At 40.8% G+C, this 21,563-nt stretch overlaps 1 protein-coding gene and 1 long non-coding RNA gene across 3 annotated transcripts in view; one reads left to right on the forward strand and one right to left on the reverse strand.

Moving 5' to 3' along the window:
- The window catches only part of LOC138763732 (SERPINE1 mRNA-binding protein 1-like), a 54,987-nt gene extending 36,349 nt beyond the window's left edge, over nucleotides 1-18,638 (reverse strand). Inside the window, exons 1-2 of one of the 2 annotated variants that reach the window (XM_069938409.1) lie at nucleotides 18,279-18,638; nucleotides 3,382-3,538 (exon numbers count right to left, since the gene is read on the reverse strand). In XM_069938409.1, coding sequence (XP_069794510.1) covers nucleotides 3,382-3,538; nucleotides 18,279-18,531 — 410 coding nt within the window. In that variant the 5' untranslated portion in view covers nucleotides 18,532-18,638. The remainder of the gene's footprint in view (nucleotides 1-3,381; nucleotides 3,539-18,278) is intronic. The other variant, XM_069938408.1, reaches the window with a different exon arrangement.
- LOC138763733 (uncharacterized) lies at nucleotides 18,184-21,310 on the forward strand. Its single transcript, XR_011357753.1, has 2 exons — nucleotides 18,184-19,931; nucleotides 21,086-21,310. It is a non-coding gene; the product is annotated as an uncharacterized lncRNA (long non-coding RNA).
- Nucleotides 21,311-21,563: the final 253 nt, after the last annotated feature.

The following is a 21,563-nucleotide window of genomic DNA, read 5'->3' on the forward strand; positions in this document are numbered from 1 at the left end:
AATTTTACAATGTGCCATTACATACCTTCCGGGTTGATCAATTGAAGTATCTTCTATTTACATCGATCTATTTTTATTAATTAGAATCGCCACCCCTTTTGCCTTTGAACCAAAGGAAGACGATATTATTTGTCCCACCCATCCTCTTTTTAACTTATCATGTTCCAATTTGGTAAGATGTGTTTCCTGCAAAAAGATTATATCCTCTTAATTTCTTTAAGTGTGCCAAGACCCGCTTCCTCTTCACCAGTCGTTTATCCTGTTAATATTAAGACTAATAAACTTCAGTGTTTTACCATACAATTTTTCCAAACAGATATTGTATAACAATAAATCTTTCTAATTTTTTTTTAATTCTGCCATATTTCCCTTTTAAGAGACATTCCCAACACATACATTTCCCCTTTAAGAAACACATACATCCCTAGCTCTGACGGTGACATTGACAATAGTACCTGGAAGCCCACGAAAAAAGCCCACAAATTCTTCCGGAGAAGAAAAAACCCTCTCTTTAGCGCCATCTTTTAAAACCGGTCCTCTCCCAGCACCATGTGCACCACCCCCCCAATTGGAGTTCCCACCTTGTTACTTTCCATACCATATTTCTATCTTTCAGAGCTCTCCATATAAACCACAATAGTTTTTATTTTATTAGTGAAAACAAGAAAGTTCAGTGCTACATCTTTCAGTTAGTCCTGTTTTGAAATGGTCTTTTCAGTCCTTTCAGCTGGCAACTTCAATTTTTTCAGAATTTTCTTTAAAATGCTTCCACTTCTTTATTCTTGAAAATTCGTCGACTGCCTTCTGAGACATCTACCCTCAACGCTGCTGGGTAAATCATTGAATATTTAATTTTTTTTATTATAAATCGCAGTCATCTCTTTACCTTGTCAAATTTTTTTTTTGTTTGAGATGGTAGGGCTAAAGTCCTGGAAAAACATTACTTTTGTATTGTCCGCCACTAATGGGCCATTATTATTTTTTGAATATTCATATGCTGCGCCCAAGATCGCATCTCTCCCCACCCCCCCCCCCACCCAATCTGTAATTTGAAAGTCTTTAACAGGACTGGTCATGGTCCCAGTTTGCCAGTTCTTCTGGGTCCCGTTATGAGCCCAGAGGACCCCAAGCAATAGATATTCACCAAGACAAATGGTTACTTAAACAAAAATTGATTTTAATTATCTTTAAATATGAAAATAGAATCAAACTTTAACTTATCACTTTTGACTTAATTAACCTATAACTTAACCCCCTTCTAATTCCAACCGCATGTGTATGTAATTTGTGCAAATTCAGAAAAGTTCTTTGGTTCACAGTCCAATCTCACTTCTCATTCCTCCAAGTTCACTGGTTGCAGGCAATTCTTATACTGTGCACAGAATTTAACATTTATAAAGTTCACCAGGCTTTGGTGCTTGAAAGGTAAGTGGTTTTAGAGAGAGATTTGTTGTTCCTTTTTAACCAGCCACTTCAGTGTCTTGCTGACAAAACCTGCCCCATCAGGGTTTTCCAGGTGATAACCTCTTTCTTTCGGATCGCCACAGAGTTCCTTCTTGTTTCACTTACTCCAAGTGAAACATTAGACAGCCAGTCTCTCCTCTTGCATGAACCACAAGGGCTTTGACCAAGGCATCTTCCAAATGGGGCTTTCCACAAGCTTGCCCTGTTCCAGTCCCAGCTACTGCTGCTAGTTGTAACACTGTAGAAGCGATCTGTGTGTGTGTGTGTCTCTCTCTCTCTCTCTAAGAGAAAGCCTGTTTGACTCTCTCTGCTTCCCAAAACCACACGACCCTCTTAGAATAGCAAGTTCTCCTTCAGACTGTCTGCGGCTCCGTCAAGATCTTTCATCTGTTGCCTATTTGTAATCAAAATCCATTAGTGAAGTATCTTGGGCACTCTCCAAAGCTCTTGCAAAAGCTGTGGAGCCAATATGTCTAGCATTAGCAGAGCTCCAGTATTTCAAATAAGATCTGCTTTAAAGTGTTTGTATGTAACCTACTCTAACAAACCTTTCCTAATTTATCACCCAAAAACATACCTATATACTCTGTTATAGTCCAAGGGTCCGGTAAGCCCTTTCAATTTGCAGCTTTGCATTCAACTTGGATCCCACAAATGGTGGGATGAAACATGTTTCAAAGAAACTCACCACATCTTTTCCCTCGATTCCTTCTCTCAGTCCAATGATTCTTGTATTGTTACGTCTGCTGATATTTTCCATATGATCGATCTTGTCCAACAATCCTTTTCTTCTATGTCCCATGTTTTTGCTTTTTCTTCCAGTTCCTTTAGCCTGGCTTTTGTTTTGTCCAGCTCAACCTGATTGAGTCATTCATTCCATTAAGTCTTCCACAACTTCTTTGATTTCCGTTACCTTTTTCAATATGTCTTTCATGTTGGTTATATCTTGTGCCAACCCCCCAGCTCTGCTGGGTTCAGCCGGTCCCAAGACCTCTCCCAAGTCGCTCCCCATCTGGTTTCCACTCTATGTTACTGGGTGAGTTGTTGCTTCTTCAGTTTTTGCTTTTGGTTGCCTTGGTCATTTGGCACTAGCTTTATCCATTTTTGACCCTAAAATTCTGGTTTTGAGCTTTCTAACAGTCTTTTCAATATATTTTGCGGAGAGCTCTTTCAAAGCACATCTGCTCAGCTCCTTAGCTCAGGCACGCTCCCGGCTGTGCACATTCTTGTGAAAAAAATAGCAATTACCAGAGGACATCTATTGATCTTGAATGGAAGAAAGTTTAGGGGAGCTATCAGATGAGTTTGTGCACACAGAGTGGTGGGTGCCTGGAATGTGTTGCTGGGACAATATTCAAAAGACTTAGCTAGGCATATAAATGCATGAAAAATATTGAGCTTGGGGAGGATTTGATTGTCATGAAGTAGGTTTACATAGGTCCACACAACATCATGGGTTGATATTGAGTTTGGGGAGGATTTGATTGTCATGAAGTAGGTTTACATAGGTCCACACAACATCATGGGTTGATATTGAGTTTGGGGAGGATTTGATTGTCATGAAGTAGGTTTACATAGGTCCACACAACATCATGGGTTGAAAGGCCTGTACTGTGCTGTAATGTTCTATGTTAAAGTCACAGTATCAGTAAAAGATACAATAGTTGTATTGTTTCACAAGGTAAGCTCTGTATCTCAAGGAAAGACTAACAAAAAGCATAAAAATCTTTCCATTGTCAACTAATTTTTTTTTCAACCACTTTGCAGGGCGTGTATAATCTGAACAATTTCAGCCAATACCAAGCACGTTAATTCAAACAAAATTAACAGTACTCATATAGATAAGGCACATCCTCCAGCAGTACCAATTTCATTCTAAAAGCCCATTGCCCCCATTTCTGGTCAGTTCACACATACTTTTCAGATGAGAATTCACCACCCTCAGCTTTTTCTTCCACAGGTCTATCAAATCGCCGGTCACGAGGTTGTGGTCTTCTATCTGGTCTCCTCTCACCAGGTTTCCCTTCTCCTTGAGAATGCTGCTGCTCAGGCTTTCTGCCAATTCTCCTGACACCTAAAATACAAGTTTGCAAATGGTAAATCTTACAATATTGGGTCAAAGCACAGGTGAATTATTCCACTATGCAAGATAAATATCATTAAAAGAAATTGAACAAGAAAATATGCAGATCAACTTTTCAGGTTGGATCTCAAAAAAATGCAACATCTTTGGAGATATTATTTGACAGCAAAGATAAATGTTTTTATTCGAATGTTGCAGCAATCTGGTACATGGTGGTCATACTATGGTTAAGACTATCCAGAAAGCAACTAACTAGCCTTTATTGCAAGGGGACTGAAGTAAAAAAACCTCAGCTTGGTTTTGGTGAAATGATACTCGATTAAAATATATTTGCTTTGGAGACAGTCCAGTATAAATCTACTTGAACGCTTATTAGTGAGAAGTAGATTATGATGGCCCTAAACTCACTACAGCTCAATTTTTTTTTTTAAATTGCATTGAAACATTTGTAATTTTCATGCCAGGAAGATGTGCTCTCCAGTTGTAAAACTTAAAATTAAGGTTTATAATTTCAAAGTGTTAGCTGTTTCTGAGACATTGTTGAGTGGATTGTAAATCTTTACAATCTTCATATTCAGACTGATGAGGATCAGTCACAATAATCAATAAGGGAGGCAGCTCAGGGCACTATAACTAGACTTGTTAAAAAAATTCACAAGGATTTATTACTGTGCATTTCTTCAAACATAGCAATATTTAATTGTGTGGGATTGCCTACTTGGAACAGCATTCTAACAGAAGGTCAAATCCCCAAGCTATATTTATCTCAACACTTCAAGGACTCGCCAAAGAAATTTAGATTTAAGTTCTGAAGGATGCAGAAACTCCAATGGCAAACATAGCAGTGACTAAAATATCTTCAGTGCGTGGGGGGGGGGGGGGGGGTCAGGAGTAAGAAACCAAAAACAGACTGAGCTACTGCTTTGCCAAAACTTTTCAGTCACCTCTTATTAATTGCTGATCTCATGCTGACCTGTCTGCAACAAAGTTGCATCAAGGAAGGTCATGGCAAGCTCAAAAACCACACAAACTTGGTATATTGCTTTATTCACATAATCAACCATTCCTTAGTTTATTTCAATGCTGTCAGCTTTCAATTTTGGTATATTCCATTGTCTCTTCCTATTTACACATTATCCAGATATACCTTTTCAGTTTCCCCTTGTGTTTTCTCTCCCCACCTCTTCATTGCAACTTAAAACTCGCATTGCACCTCTTCTTTCCAGAGCCTTGCCTAACCTAACTAGGTTCAGAATTTGTCTCATTAAATCCCAATAGAAATTCACATTGCTAAAATTCAGTAGTAGTTTCTGAATCAATGAATACTTAAAACACAATTCTGAGCTGAAACAATAAATATTCATAGACTTCTGAAATAACCAATTGACAATGAAAATGTGTTTACTAAACACTAAAATATAAGCCAACATAGCAAATGCTGTGTGCATTTTATGTGCATAAAATGGAATTAAGTTCTACTCTCTGAAAATCTTCAATTCCATTCCATTGCCTGATCACTTATAAACTACGCAAGAAATGGTTGCCTTCAGCCAACACATTCAAATATCCTGTACAAAGAGGATATTTTAAATTTTTGGTCATTGCCATAGTGTGACAAGGTACAGTGAAAAGTTTTGTCTGGGCTCTTACCTACTTTTTGCTCATTCATACCTTGCTAAAGGACTCAAGCCCAAAATGTTGGTTATGTATTTTTATCTTTGCTATATAAAGTATATTGCTTGACCTGCTGAGTTTCTACAGTATTTTTTAATATAAACAGTGAAAAGGTTATTTTGGCTGCTCTCCAGCAATTGTATCCATACACAGGTACAGCAGAATAAATAGTGCAGAGAGAGAAATCAGTTCTAACTGATTTGGGCATTACTTTAGTCGAGTGAGCTTCAGTGGTCTAATAGTAGTGAGAAAGAAACTGGCAGCGTGTGATTTACACCTCCAGTTCTCTTCTAGGGGAGCAGGGTTAGTGTAGGAGGCAGTAATTAGCACCGTGCAATTACAGCACCAGTTAGAAGTTGGAAAAGTTAGTACAATGCAATTACAGCACCAGTTAGAAGTTGGAAAAGTTAGTACAATGCAATTACAGCACCAGTTAGAAGTTGTAAAAGTTAGTACAATGCAATTACAGCACCAGTTAGAAGTTGGAAAAGTTAGTACAATGCAATTACAGCACCAGTTAGAAGTTGTAAAAGTTAGTACAATGCAATTACAGCACCAGTTTGAAGTTGGAAAAGTTAGTACAATGCAATTACAGCACCAGTTTGAAGTTGGAAAAGTTAGTACAATGCAATTACAGCACCAGTTTGAAGTTGGAAAAGTTAGTACAATGCAATACAGCACCAGTTTGAAGTTGGAAAAGTTAGTACAATGCAATTACAGCACCAGTTTGAAGTTGGAAAAGTTAGTACAATGCAATTACAGCACCAGTTTGAAGTTGGAAAAGTTAGTACAATGCAATTACAGCACCAGTTAGTAGTTGGAAAAGTTAGTACAATGCAATTACAGCACCAGTTAGAAGTTGGAAAAGTTAGTACAATGCAATTACAGCACCAGTTAGAAGTTGGAAAAGTTAGTACAATGCAATTACAGCACCAGTTAGAAGTTGGAAAAGTTAGTACAATGCAATTACAGCACCAGTTAGAAGTTGGAAAAGTTAGTACAATGCAATTACAGCACCAGTTAGAAGTTGGAAAAGTTAGTACAATGCAGGGGAGATTGGAACAAGAGGCCATGAGTTAAGGGTAAGGGGGCAACACTTTAGGAGAAATATTAGAGGTAGCTTTTTCAATCAGCGAGTGGTGGCAGAATGGAATGAACTTCTGAATGAGATAGTTGCGTTAGGGTTCCTTCTCTCATTTAAGAGAAGGTTGGATGTGTACATGGAGGTGAGGGGGTTGGAGGGTTATTGGCAGTGAGTGGGTGGTTTGAGCTAGTGGAGTTGTTCTAGTGAACCGGTGCAGACTCGAAAGGCCGACATGGCCTGTTTCTGCTCCGTAAATGGTTACATGGTTATATAATTACACCAGCAACCCACGTCAAGCCCAACACTGTCTGTAAGGAGTTTGTGGCTTTCCTCCCACCCTTCAAAAATAAATTTACCAGTAAATTTGGGTGGCATGGGCCCAATGGCCAAAAGGGCCTGCTACTACACTGTATGTCTTAAAAAAATATATTCTTTCAGCTGGTCATCCCAACATTTGTATAATTTATAGTTTGGGTATCTACCAGCCTATTAGAGAGAGGAAGAGAGCATGATGGAGTGGGATGAGTTCTTTATTACAGATGGAACGAGAAGGGAGCTTTGTTTGATGGTCTGCTCGGATTTACATTCTGCACAGAGTACAAACTGACACCAAGTCTCACACATCTAAAATTGATTTGTCCAACCATGTTGACTATAATTATAAATACTTCAGCCTCATGTGTCCATCATCTTCCACTGCTTTATTTTCAATAAATAAAAATGTTGCCACTTCATTCACAAATCATGGTTGACCGAATTTCAAACATTTGTGTTTCAAGACTCAGGCAATGACCAACTTTAACAAAAAAAGCTAACCATCTTCTGATTTTCTAAAAGATCACTTTTGTAAAATTAATCACAAATGCTCATGGGTCACTATAACAATCAAGTTTTCTATTGTGAGCAACTGAGTTTTATTTTGATTTTTTAAAATTTAGACTACAGTACGGTCACAGGGCATTTTTGGCTCAGGAGCCCGTGCCACCCAATTAATCAATACCCCTGGAATGTTTTGAAGAGTGGGAGAAAACCAGAGCCCCCAGGGGAAAACCCACACAGACACAGGTAAAACGAACAAACTCTTTACTGTACCAAAACTCTCACGCAGCACATTTAACAAACCTACTGTTCACTTATTCAACTGAGAGGAGCTCTAACAACCAAGAGCTTAACACTAAGAAACAAAGCTGTGGTTCTGCTAAAGCATTATAAATATCAATTGCAGTACAGACACAAAAGTTGAGAGTTTAAAGGATATCTCTTTCAATTACTGGTAAGAAAGCAGTAAAAAGTGGTACAAAAGTAGCTTATTAGGCCTTCACCATTCAGTTCCAGTTGGTAGCTTAATTATTGATAGTGGACTCAGAACCTCAGTACCTACAAATCTCTGGGATCTGTTAAATAAAGCATGGAATAGCTCATAATGTGCAATTATTTTTAAAGAAATAAATCCAAATTCTGAATTATTTTCCTGAGGTTTTATTAGAAATCAAAAGAGTAACCAGTGCATAGAGACAGAATATTTTGCAACAGACTTCACAAGATAGGGCCAGTACAAATGCTGTAAAGCGAGAAATGCCAGCAAATATGATATTGGGAACAAGTATGAATGGTTGTTGCAGCGGCTGGGAAGCAGTTGGGTCCATGACAAGTATAAAATATTGATTTAGGTAACATTGGAAAATAGTTCAAGGGGCCCAGGTTCTTAAAAAATGAATAAATCTCCAGGCAGTATATCCCAGACCAAGCAAGAAAATTTCATACACGCCACATTATTTTCAATTTTCTAATGCCACATTAACATCAATAGAGTATTGTAAGGCTGCTAATGGCATGTTGTGGTTAAAGAAGAAAACCAAAATAGATGATGTGTAGACTTGGGCTTTATTCCTTGGAGCACAAGAGGATGAGGGGTGAACTCAAAAGTTACACAAAATCCTATCAGGCAAACACAGAATCTTTCACCCAAGTTTATGAGGGGTGGAGAGAAGAGAATTCATAGGAACTCAAGGTATAACTTTATAACTTTGAAAAAATGTGTGGGCTGATGGAGGAGGTGGTTGAGGCAGGTACGATTGCAATATTTAAGAAATAAAGTGGACAGATACATGCACAAGAAGTTTAGAGATAGTGGCCAAAAGCAGGCAGATGACACTAATTATAGCCCAATTACTTGGATTTCAGCAGGAGCGAATTTTATTTTTTATTTACAGGATGGTAGAAGCAGATTCTGGCTATTTAAATCCATGTCATCCAAATCATTGCAATCCATTGTGCAACAGAATAAATCTTTATTTAAGAAAACACATTTTGGAGGCAACAACCTGGATTTGTTAGAAGACTACCTATCTTATTGTTGGAGTTTTATGATTAGTTTCCAAGAAGCTTCAACAAGAACAGTGTTTAATGTCATTTGCATGGATATTAGGATTAGGGTTGTCCCACATTATAGTCAAGTTCATTGTTATCTGATTGTACAAGTACAAACCGACAAAAGTATTCTCCAGTCCTCAGTGCAAAACATGCAGACAACCAACCAGACGCAACACATATACAGACAAATAGTACATATGCATGACAAGTATTATATCTATAAAAATAAATAAATGTTGTTTTGTACAAATGAGAGTCTCGGAGAAGTTCCTTTGGTCATTCAGCATTCTCACTGCAGGAGGGAAAAAGCTGTTCCTTGGCCTGATGGTCCTGGCTCTGATACTGCTGTATCTCTTCCCCAACGGGAGAAGCTGATGGATGATGTACGCAGGGTGGGAGTCCTCAATGATTTTGCACGGCCTCTTCAGACAACGATCCCAGTAGATCACATCAATTTGTGGAGACGGGGGTGGTGGAGGAAGACTCCAGTGATTCTCTCTGCCATTCTTATGGTCTTGTGGATTTACCTCTGATCCATTTCTCTGCAGCAACCGTACCACACTGTGATGCATCCGGCAGGACGCCCTCAATAGAGCTCCTATAGAAGGTTGAAATAATGGTGGCCAGTACCTTGTCTGTTTCAGTCTTCGCAAGATGTGCAGTTGCACTTTCCTGACAAGTGAGGCAATGTCCACAATAGGTCACTAGTTAAGTGAACTCCAAGGAACTTGGTGCTCTCCTCGTAATCATTCCTGGTCCTCATTCCTGGTTCTCCTGAAGTCCACAATCATCACCTTCATCTTGTCCATGCTGAGACTCAGGTTGTTGTTCTCGCACCATTTCACTACATTTTCCACCTATTCTCTGTAGTGTGACTCATCTTTGTGGCTAATGAGGCAACTACTCGGTGTCATCTACAAACTTGATGATACTGTTGGACCTGGATCTAGTGATGCAGTCGTGGGACAGTAGCGCGAACAGGAGCGGGCTGAGCACACGGCCATGAGGTGCACCAGTGCTCAGCATTGAGGTGCTGACATAATCCTCATTCTGGGATGAGGATGTTGAGAGAAAGTGGCCAGTTGCAAAACTGTGGGAGAAGGTTGACCATAGACACTGCATTTTGACTGTGCTGCAATCAATTGTGTTGGCTTGGCATCCATGGGCTGGCAGGAAATTTTGGCTCAGTAGAAACATCTCTTCACTGATTTACAGTGAAATTATTATACCCATATTCACATTACTCCTGTAGACAAATGTATTGATTATTAACTGATGTTGAGTTTCTATGTCCAAATGACAGAGAAGAAGAGAAACTATATAAACTGGTACAGAAAGGGATATGTATAGTGTGACAGTGCTTGATTTTCTGCAACTGACCCAGACAGACAGTGGTCTTTCCGTTAGGGAGTCCAGAATTCAGTTACAAAGAGATCTGTTGAGTCCCATCGAGGACAGCTTCTCCACCAACCTCTAGGGAATGATTGTATTAAACACCAAGCTGAAGTCAATGAAGAGCAGATTGGCATATGAGGCGTTGTTCTCCAGGTGGGTCAGGACAGAGTTAAGCAACATGGTTATAATATCGTCTGTGGAACAGTTTCTTCTATAGGCAAACTGAAATGGATCCAGTGTCCCAAGGAATACATCCCATCCACATTAAACATTCCTCCCCAATAGGACAACTTTGTAGATGACATACTGCAACCAAGGCTAATTAAATATTTTGCTGCATCCAACTTCAGAATGTCAATTCTGCTTCAATTAAAAATGCTTATAAACAAGTAAACATAGAAACATAGAAGATAGGAGCAGGAGTAGGTCATTCGACCCTTCGAGCCTGCTCCGCCATTCAACGAGATTCTTAAAGTTCAGTACCTCATCTCCGCCTTCACTCTGTAACCTTTAATACCCTTATACTGAAGAAATATATCTAATTCCCTCTTAAATATATTTAATGAACCTGCCTCTACTGCTCTCTGTGGCAATGAATTCCACAGATTCACCACCCTCTGGGTAAAGAAATTCCTCCTCATCTCAGTCCTAAAAGGTTTGCCTATCATCCTCAAACCATGGCCCCAGGTTCTGGATTTTCCCATCATTGGAAACATCCCTTCTGCATCCATTCTGTCCAGTCCTGCCAGAATTTTATATGTCTCTATGAGATCCCCTCTCAATCTTCTAAACTCCAGCGAGTATAATCCCAATTTGCGCAATCTTTCCTCACAAGTTATTCCTGCCATTCTAGGTATCAGCCTGGTGAATCGCCTTTGCACTCCCTCCATTGCAAGAACATCCTTCCTTAGATAAGGTGACCAAAACTGCATACAATACTCCAGGTGTGGTCTCACCAAGGCCCTGTACAGCTGCAGTAAGGTATCCTTGTTCCTATACTCAAACCCTCTTGATATGAAGGCCAACATACCATTTGCCTTTTTAACCGCCTGCTGTACCTACATGCTCGCCTTCAGAGACTGGTGTACAAGTACCCCTAGGTCTTTCTGCACTTCCCCATCTCTTAATCTATTGCCATTCAAATAGTAATCTGTCCTCCGGTTTGTATTACCAAAGTGGATAACCTCACATTTATCCACATTGTAGTGCATTTGCCATGTATCTGCCAAGTCCTTCAATTTATCCAAATCACACTGGAGCTTCCTGACCCCCTCTTCCGTGCACACAACCCCTCCTAGCTTAGTGTCATCTGCAAATTTGGAGATATTACATCCAATCATTAATGTAAATTGTGAACAGCTGGGGTCCCAGTACAGATCCCTGTGGCACCCCACTGGTCACCGTCTGCCACTCAGAAAACGAGCCATTTATCCCAACTCTGTCTTCTACCTGCCAGCCAGTTCACAATCCACATCAATACTTGCCCCCAATCCCATGAGCCTTGATTTTGGAAGCCAGTCGTTTATGCAGGACCTTATCGAAGGCCTTTTGGAAGTCCAGGTACACCACATCCACTGGCTCTCCCCCATCTATTTTACCTGTCACCATCTCAAAGAATTCCAATAGATTTGTCAAGCACGATTTACCTTTTGTAAATCCATGTTGACTCCGTTCAATCCCTTCTCTGCTAGTCATATGCTCCGCTATTACATCCTTAATAATGGATTCCATCATTTTGCCCACTACTGATGTAAGGCTCACCGGCCTATAATTCCCCGCTTTTTCTCTATCCCCCCCTTTTTAAATAGTGGGGTAACATTAGCTACCCTCCAATTCATGGGTACTGATCCTGAGTCTATCAAACCACAAAAGGGGATGCCTCATGAAAGTTTAAAAAAAGAGACCAGGCACCCGTCTCCACCTGACAGAACTTGTCCTCCCTCTAAACAACTTCTCCTTTAACTCATCCCCCATCCTCCAATTCAAAGGAGTAGCATGGGTCCCAGCTACGCCTGCCTGCTTGTGGGCTTTGTGCAGCGATCCATGTTACAAGTCTACACAGGCAACTCTTCCTCCATTATATCAACGACTTCATCGGGACTGCCCCATGATCAGCTTGTCAACTTCATTCACTTCACAGACAACCTTCAGCTTGATCTCAAACTCACCTGGTCAGTCTCCAACAACTCTCCCCTTCCTCGACCGCTATGTCTCCATCTCAGGAGACAAGTTGGCCACCAACATGTACTACAAACCTTCCAACTCCCACAACTACCTGAACTACACCTCCTCACAACTGTACCCTGCAAGGATTCCATCCCCTTCTCTCAATTCCTCCGACTTCACTGCATCTGTTCCAAAGATGAGGTCATCCGAAATGCCTGCCTTCTTCCACAAATGCGGCTTTCCCTCCACCACCAACTCAGCTCTCACCCACATCTCCTATTCACCTGTGCTGGCTCCCTCTGTCCCCAGACGCAAACAGAGAATCCCCTCATCCTCACCTACCACAACAGCCTCTGTATCCAACACATTATCTGCCAGAATTTTTGGCACTTACTACAGGTCCCCACCATCAGACATTTTTTCTTCTCCTCCCATCTCGGACTTCCAAGGGGACCACTCCCTCCGCGATTCCCTCGTGCACTCATCCCTCCCCACCCATCACACCACCAGCACCTTCCCCTATGCCCCCAGGAGGTGCAATACTTGCGCCACTCCTCCTCCCTCACTACAGTCCAAGGTCTCAAACAGGCCTTTCAAGTGAAGCAACACTTCACTTGTACATCCAGAGGATTTATTTATTTCATCAAGTGTACGCTTTGTGTCATTTTCTACATCAGAGAAACCAGTAGCAGATTGAGAGATCGCTTCTCTTAGAGCATCCACTCGGTTTGCAACCACAGAGACCTCCCAGGGGCCGCCCATTTCAATTCCGATTCACACTCCCATGCACACATGTCTGTCCATGGCCTTGAGTACTATTCAACCCACAGATTGGAGGAACAACACCTTATTTTCCACCTGGGCACCCTCCAACCAGATGGCATTAACATTAAACTTACTTCCACTAAACCTGCTTGCCTTTTTTTCCCCCCTTCCCCTTTTCCTGTCTTTCCAGTTCCTTCATCAACCAAGTCCTCCCTCCTCCTCCTCATTGCTGCTGTCACCTCCCTCCTTTCTCTTGTCAGCATTTTCTCATACTTTGATGAAGGGGTCAAGCCCAGAACATCGGTTCTGTATCTTTACCTTTGGTACATAAAGCACACTGTTTGACCTGCTGAGCTTCTCCAGCTTTGTGTTTTTTTAATTCAACCAGTGTCCACAGAATTTTGTGATTTACAAAAGGACAGCTGATGCACGAGACCACCAAATCAAAGCACTCTTCAAGTTCCATAATTCTCTCAATGGAAAATGAAAGCCAAAATTAAGATAATTTCCCACCCAATAACATTATATGCATCCTGTCTGCATAAACTCCAACAAGTTATGTGCAATTATTTTTTTTAAATGTAGGCCATAATCGCACTTCAGGATTGCTTTGTTAGTCACCAAGTTCATGGCTCATTCGGTGCCGAAAGTCCACTTTCCCACATCTCAAGATCACAAATGATCATCATTCAAAGATTTACAAGCTCGCCTTTTAGAATTTCTCATCTTAATCCCATATATCTGAGCCTTTATTTTATGGCTACGCCCCTGTTTTAGGGTCTCTACTATGAAGAAATAGTCTAATGGCAATTACAATCAATCTTCTAAATTCTAATGAGTATACATGAATCAATGCAATTAAAGATTTACAGAATTTCTTAAGACTAAAGAAAGCAGGTCTGAACAGTAACATCAAGAACTTAAAAAATAAATATTCATAAAAATTGCTTGCCTAATTTGTTGCTATTCCTGGATAGCCACTTCTCATCTCTCAAAGGTGACAGAACAAACAAATTGTGGCGTTGCACCAATGTCTGTCTCCCAAAAGTGATTACCATTCCAACCATTCACTGAAATTGACTTAATGCAATTCTCAATAAGGTCACAGAAAAAAAAAATCTAATTTATTACATAACCACTTTAACTTGGTATATGCCATTCACAGGTACCATTTGCCACTTCCAGTCAGTGTCAGTCAGTTACAATGATAAACGTGCACATGCCCAAGTCTATCATACTTAATATATACAAAATCTACACGCACTTTCCCCGACAATGATTAAACAAGAATCTCAGCATCTAAATTCTGATGCACCATGATTTGCAACTACTGTTCATAAAAAAAGCTAAATTATATTTTAAATTTACTGGCTTACCAGGTGATAGATTCAATATGGCCACTCCTACCAAATCTATTTGTATTGCAGCAGCAGATCAATAGTTCACAAAAATTTAACATAGCTAAATTTTAAAAACACCAGCAAATTAGAAAATACTAGCTGTCTTTGAAGGAAGATTTTTCTACAATAAGAGGGAATTATGATTGTTTTAATACAATAAAGGGCTTATCCAATATTGATCACATTACAAGATCCAATTTCTCAGCAATCTTTCAGAATCAGAATTCACTGCATAAACGTGTCACAAAATTCATTGCTTTTGTGGCAACATTACAGGTGCAAAATTCCTATATATACATTTTTTTAAAATTAGTGCAAGTGAGGTAGTGTCTGTGGTTCAATGTCCATTCAGAAATATGATAGCAGAGGTGAAGAGGCAGATTTTGTACTGTTGGCTGTTTGTCTCCTGTACCTGCTTCCTGATGGTAGCAGTGAGAAGAGGGTCCTTGAGGATGATGGTGCTTTCTTGAGACTGCTTCTTGAATGTCCTTGATAGAGAGAAGACTGATGCCCAAGATATAGTCTTTTCCTGTCCAGTGAATTGGCAACTGTAGAAATTTGCAGTCTTTGGTGACACACCATATCTCCACAAATTGCTAACAAAGTATAGCCACTGGCAAGCCTTTTTCATGATTGCATTGACGTGAAGGCCCCGGATAGATCTTCAGAGATGTTGACACCAAGGAATTTGAAATTCTTAATCCTTTCCACTGGTGACCCACCCCTCAATAAGAAATGGTTTGTGTTCTCCTGATATCCCCCTCCTAAAGTCCACAAGTTCCTTAGTTTTGCTAACATAGAATGAAGGTTGTTGTTGACAACATTCAATCAGCTGTTCTATCTTAGTCCTGAACACTTCCTCATTGCCATCTGTGATTCTGCCAACTCTGGTGTCATCCGCAAATTTGTAGATGGCATTTGAAATGTGCCAAGCCACAGTTATGAGTGTACAGCGAATAGAACAGTGGACTAAGCATACATCCTTGAGGTGCTCCATGTTGCCAGTGAGAAGATATTGTTTTCAATTCGTACTGACTGCTTGTCCAATGAGGAAGTCAAGGACCTAGTTGCAGGAGGTATAGTGGCCCAGGTTTTGAAGCTTACTGACCAATACTGAGGGGATGAAGGCGTTGAAAATTGCACTGTAATCGATGAAAAGTAGCTTGATGTATGTGTTGCTTTTGTCCAGGTGATCCAAGGCTGAGTGGAGAGCCAGTGAGGTTGCACTTGTTGTGGAGCAATTGTGGTAATAGGCGAATTGCAGTGGGTCCAGATCTTGACTATTGTGAGAGTTAATTCTGGTAGTGCTACTCTGCAATAATCATTGAGGCAACTCACCCTGCTCTTCTCAATCTTCTTTCTTCTTTGGCTTGGCTTCGCGGACGAATCACAGGAGTGCTTAATGCCTTTTTGAAGCAGGTGAGAACCTCCAACTGCAGCAGTGAGAGATTGAAAATGTCTGAACACTCCAGCTAGTGGTTGGCACAGATTTTCAGTTCTCTGCCAGGTACGTCATCAAGGCCTGACACCTTGCAAGGGCTCATCCTCTTAAAGATGTTCTGATGTTGGGAGACATATATCACAAAGTCATCAGCTTCTACAGGGATTCTCATTGGCATTGTTGAATTCACCTTTTCAAATTGACCATACAAAATGTTCAGCTCATCGGGTAGTGAAGCATCACAGCCATTTATGATGTTAGGCTTCGTCTTGTAGGATGCAATGGCCTGAAAGCCCTGCCATAGCTGTCGAGTACCTGACCCGGTTGCTAGCTTCCCAGAGAATTGGCTATTTGCTGTTGAGATAGCCTTCCACAGGTCATACCTGGACTTTCTGCAGATCATCTTAGTGTCTTAGTGAAGCACATCAGATAGCAATCCCTGATGTCCTTCTGCTGCTGTAATCTGACTCGGAGTTCATCCAGTTTATTTTCAAAAGATGATAAGGAATAGTGGGATCAGGACCCAGCACCTTAGTTTAACCCATAGCTACGTGGTCAGGTCTTCTTTAAATAGCCCGTGTATCGACCGGCTTGTTTGAATCACCCATGCAGTCTGCCAGTTTGCCATTCCCAATAATTGCTTGATCTACCAACATTCTTATTCTAGTATTACTGACAGGTATAACAGTTTCTGTAACTGTGGGTTGTAGTAATTCTGAACGGGAATATCTGAGGATTCCCATTGGTGCTGCACGCAAAGAGAATTAAAATGCATGCTCCTTACAGCATCAGAATTCCAAGTTATTGGGTTATGGTCTTGAAAATATAATCAACTTGAACAAAAGTGTAATCATAGTATCACTTCATGGAGTTCAGTTCAATCACTACCTCAGCACTTAAATGACAAAGTAACAAGAACCACCTTTGAAAAATCTACAATTCACAGAAAATTTGCATGGAAGAAACCAACAAGGTACAATTTTGAATAGAGAGACAAATGTTGCTGCTGTATGTACATGGACTGCAGCTATGGTTCTTGCTATCCTTGCTTTCAGCCTTATCATGCCAAATAGTAGATGATACAGAGCATGAACTCAAAGTCACAAATATTTCTAACAATGTAACTAAAATTCAATAATAAACACCTAAACAATTCTACTGACCAGAAAATTTCAAATTCCACATCTAAGTAAAGGATAATACAAAAAAGATACCACAAATAATTTGAAACAAACATTAATATTTGATATGATGGGCTCCTCTGGATTCCAAGTCATCAAACCAAAATTTGGAATTCAAGTGACAGGATCCTCAAACTTGCACTTTCTATTTCTACTTTCTGGATTGCAATTTATTTCTCCTATTTTTTTTTGAGGAAACACTCGTTTTATACCTGCAGCAAGGGAGGATACTTCACCAAGGGTGGATACTTCTAGCCACAAAAATCATGCAATGGGTTCCATAATTTTCTGCATCTTTTCTCAATTCTTGAAGCTTTTTCTAAATTATAGCAAAATTGATATTTAGTAGTACATGCATCTAACACATTTCTCATTCACTTAAAACAATGAGATGGAAGGCTGCACCCCAGAATAATGATCATTTTTAAAAAAAGGCCAAGATTTCCTTTCTTAAAAGTAACATCCCAAGATTTAAAGGATGCTTATTATTCTGTAAGACTTGGACTGAAACTTAACCAACATTGTATTAAGTACATTTAAGAATGGAGCAGAAAACATGATGCCAAAATAACATGGTGGCCATTACTTTTTAGTGGAAAAAGTTACATCTTATTTCGAACCAATACAAATCTTGAGGGGGGGGGGGGGAAAGCCGAATATTCATATTCCCTATAATTATTATGTTGACACAATGAAACACGTTCCCCACACGTTTCTTCTCTTTTTCACAACTTTTGCACCAACTGCATGCTTTTCAATTTTATCTGCTTCAACACCAACTACCACACCCCGCTTAAAACAACGAAGGTGTGCGTGATAAGGGCACGGTCACATCAACTACCAAAAAGGCAACATGTTTGTGTCTTGAAGTTGAGAGAGGAATCCGTTTATGGGTTTGAATTATTTCCCAACCCTGCTGCAGGGTGCAGGAGCGTTGAAAGCTGAAGGCATATTACAAAGCTCCTGAGTTACCGTTTATTAAGCCCCTTGGTCGGAGCCGTAAGCATGAATGCCCGACCAAATGTGCCGGACGGCTGAATTTCCAGAGACGATGAGAGTACGCCCGTTCCTCCCCGGACCACCAGAGCCGGCCGGTGGAAGGGGGAGGGGAGGGGAGGGGGGGGGAGGCAGGTCCCCACGCTTCCCCGACACGAGGCTGGCTGACATTCGCCGCGAGCGGGGCCCGGCCCGTGGCCTGGGAAATCCCGCCTCGTGACAACGCGATAAGAGGGCGGCAGAGAGCCCACACTACCTTCTTTCCTCAAGGTCACGGACGCTTGGGACTCTGGTTTACTGTCGCTGGACGGGACGGGCACCTTCCTATCTTTCTGGGACTCCTTCCTGGGCTGCTGCTTGGAGGCAGCCGTCTTGTTGTCCTTCTCCTTCTTGTCTTTCTTGATCTCAGCCTCTTTTAAAATCTCGAATGGGTCGGATTCATCATCAAATAGTTGGTCGAACCGATTGGTCACGACGCAGCCGAAACCTTCCTGTAAGTTCCCGGGCATGATGGGCCCCCTCAACCGTGGATTCTGCTCGGATGCGACGAGCCTGCAGAAACCGTACGGATTCGCCTAAAATGGCCGGTTAGAGACGGTCTTCTTGCTCGCGCTGCATGACGGGCCGCGCCATCCGGGAGACCTCGCGCAGCCCACGTCGCAGAGCCCGTCGGGAGATGGAGTCCTGGAGGCTCCGCACCGCCGCTGGGCTGACTCCAGCAGTACCACAATCCCCAGTGTGCACCGCCTTGTTATTGCAACGCCGCAGAGAGACGCGATGGCAAACGAACCAAAGATATTGTGGATGGGGTTTTTTTTTATCACGTTGCGGATTATTTAAAGCATTTTCACATTTCAAGGTCCAGAATTTTCAAACGAGCAGCGAGAACCTGCTGAGCAGGTGGTGAGGAAGGTCCTCCCTCACTTCCAGATCTTTGTTGCCTTGCCAGAATCTCAGTCCCATTGCATGCAGCTCGTGAGGCGGCTACAATGGGAATTAGATTGTCAGCCATCTCTTGGTATAAGCGTTTTACAAGAAGATCTGGAAAGAGATGCAGTCGTCGTGGTTGTCGTTGAGCTGATACAAAAGTCCCTGTGTTCTACGTGTTGGTCTCAAGGATACAAGCATCAAGAAGATTGGCTTGAGACACACTATCCCACAACCTTAGGTCACCAACTGTGTCACTGCTTCCTTTTCCAACTGATGTTATGCATTTTCTCGCCTTTCCTGCTTTACATCAGAACTTGCCATCTTGGATTCAATAAGTGTACAGTTGAATCTTTTCTTTATCAACATTATATCAAATTATCAATTTATAGTCATGGGCTGGCCTGCCTTTTGTACAGCTTGACTCTATTCTAGCACTATTCAAATGAACAGCAAAAAACAGTTCCTTCTCAAATTTAATAAACCCAAAACAGGCACGAGTGTTAACATACCAAAAACACAACAATGCAACGATATGCTTGGAGATAGACTTGATTTCTTCAACATGTTGATACTTACATTCACTACCCCTGCAGATTTAACTAGAAAGAAAATCTCAAATATTCTTTTGAAAATCCACATATACCACTTTAACCATACTTCACTCATTGACCCTTCTTGTTTCTTCTTCAGGGAATTCAGTGAGGCCTCGCCAGATTAATTCATGGGATGGAGCATTATCCCACAAGGAGAGATTAAGTAAACTTGACCTTTGCTCTTCAGAGTTTAGAAGAATGATGGTGACCGGATTGAAATATACAAATTTTGGCTTCAGAGGGTGGATGCAGGAATATTTCCCTGGATTTTGGGGACACGAACCAGTGGCTACAGTCTCAAAATAAATGGTTGCCAACACAGAACCAAACTGAGAAGAAATTTCTTCTACTCTATTCTCAACTGAACGGGCTGTGAAAATCAATAGGTAGGATGGTTAGCAGTTAGTGCATTGCTGTTACATTGCCAGTGACCCAGATTCAAATCAGGTGTTGACTAGGTGTTCTCCCCATGTCTGCATGGGTTTCCTCCCACCCTTCAAAGCATACAGGGGTTGTAGGGTGGATGGGTGTATTAGGACGGCACAGACTTGTGGGCCAGAAGGGCCTGTTACCATTCTGTATGTCTAAATAGATTTTTACATATTAAGGGAATAAAGGTTTATGCAGTTAGTTTAGGAAGTTGCTAGTGAGATAAAAGATCAGCCATGAATATTTGAATGGAGCTGAATGATCCTATTTCTTATGCTTTGTAGCAATTGGTGTTATTATTTTAATTTTTAAATATGGGCTTTCTATTAAAAATATTGGCTTAAATATAGGTTTACTGCTTTTAAATGATGTGAAAACAGCACTGAGTGATACCTTATAAGATATTGTGTAAACAGTGCAAGGTTTACCAAGCAGCGACTGCTGTTCAACACTCTGCATGCCAATTTCAATGCGCTCTTCTCCACAGAGTAAATGCAAAATCTTGGAACTATTGGCACTTAACCTTGCAGCTGCAACTTCAGCAGCCAGCCCTGAAAGGGATCTGTGACAATACAAGGAGTGAACTAGTAGGAATAGCACTGTGGAAAGAATGGTGCCTGTCTGAAAGTGCTCCTAAGGTTCAGAGGGATTGGGGCAGGTGTGCCCTGATGGAAAAAGTACAAGGGAACCTTGCTGGTTGTTATGCGAAGAAGTGAAAAATGTAAAAATTGTACTGATGTTGCATTTTGAATGTTTTGCTGTTGTTAAAATAAGTTCACTCTGGAAAAATGGTGCCCACATAAGTGAAAATCTCACTGAAGAGTCAAGGTTTGTATTTCCCATCTGGTGCTATGGATCCATAAATCAGAATCAGAAATTGTCCAACATTGCCAGCTTTCAACTGCATCATGTTGTTTACTTTAAAATAAAATGGAAAATGGTAAAAACACTCAGGTGTTCAGGCATCATCTGTGGAAAAAGAAAATTAGTTTATGTTTCAGGTTGAAAACCCTTGATCAGAATTAAGGATGAGTATTGGAACTAAAATATTAATTTTGTTTTTCTATCTTGACTTGCTGAGAGTTTCCTTTTTTTTTTGTTTTTATTTCAGATTTCCAACATCTGCAGATTTTTGTGGTGCTACCACTATTGTGTATAGATGTATGTATGTGCTGTACGGGCTGTTCCACCCCCTGAACCTGTGACTCCTCCCTCCCAGATATCCCCATAAAGGCTATTATGCCCAGACACCTCCATCAGTACCTGCCTTGGAACTGGGTCAGCAACATGCAAGCTGTGCTGACACTTTAAGAAGATTAAAGCCTATTAATCACGACTCTCTGTCTGATTGTGGTTGATTGGTAGTACAATTTTTTTTCCATTTTATTTGTTTTTTGCTTGTTTGAAGAAATGTCCAGGCACTATTTGTTCACCTTGTTTTCAAAGTCATGGTCTAGTAAGCAGATAAATATTTTCTCCAGAACATAGTAAAGAAAAAGAGAAAGTCATTGGTTGAAATATTCTTCATATTAATCATTGAGAACTGTTTGTTTGTGCTTTGAGAACAGACAATAAGCAACATATCACCT

Source organism: Narcine bancroftii, chromosome 5 (assembly GCF_036971445.1).
Source record: "Narcine bancroftii isolate sNarBan1 chromosome 5, sNarBan1.hap1, whole genome shotgun sequence".
Lineage (NCBI taxonomy): Eukaryota > Metazoa > Chordata > Chondrichthyes > Torpediniformes > Narcinidae > Narcine > Narcine bancroftii.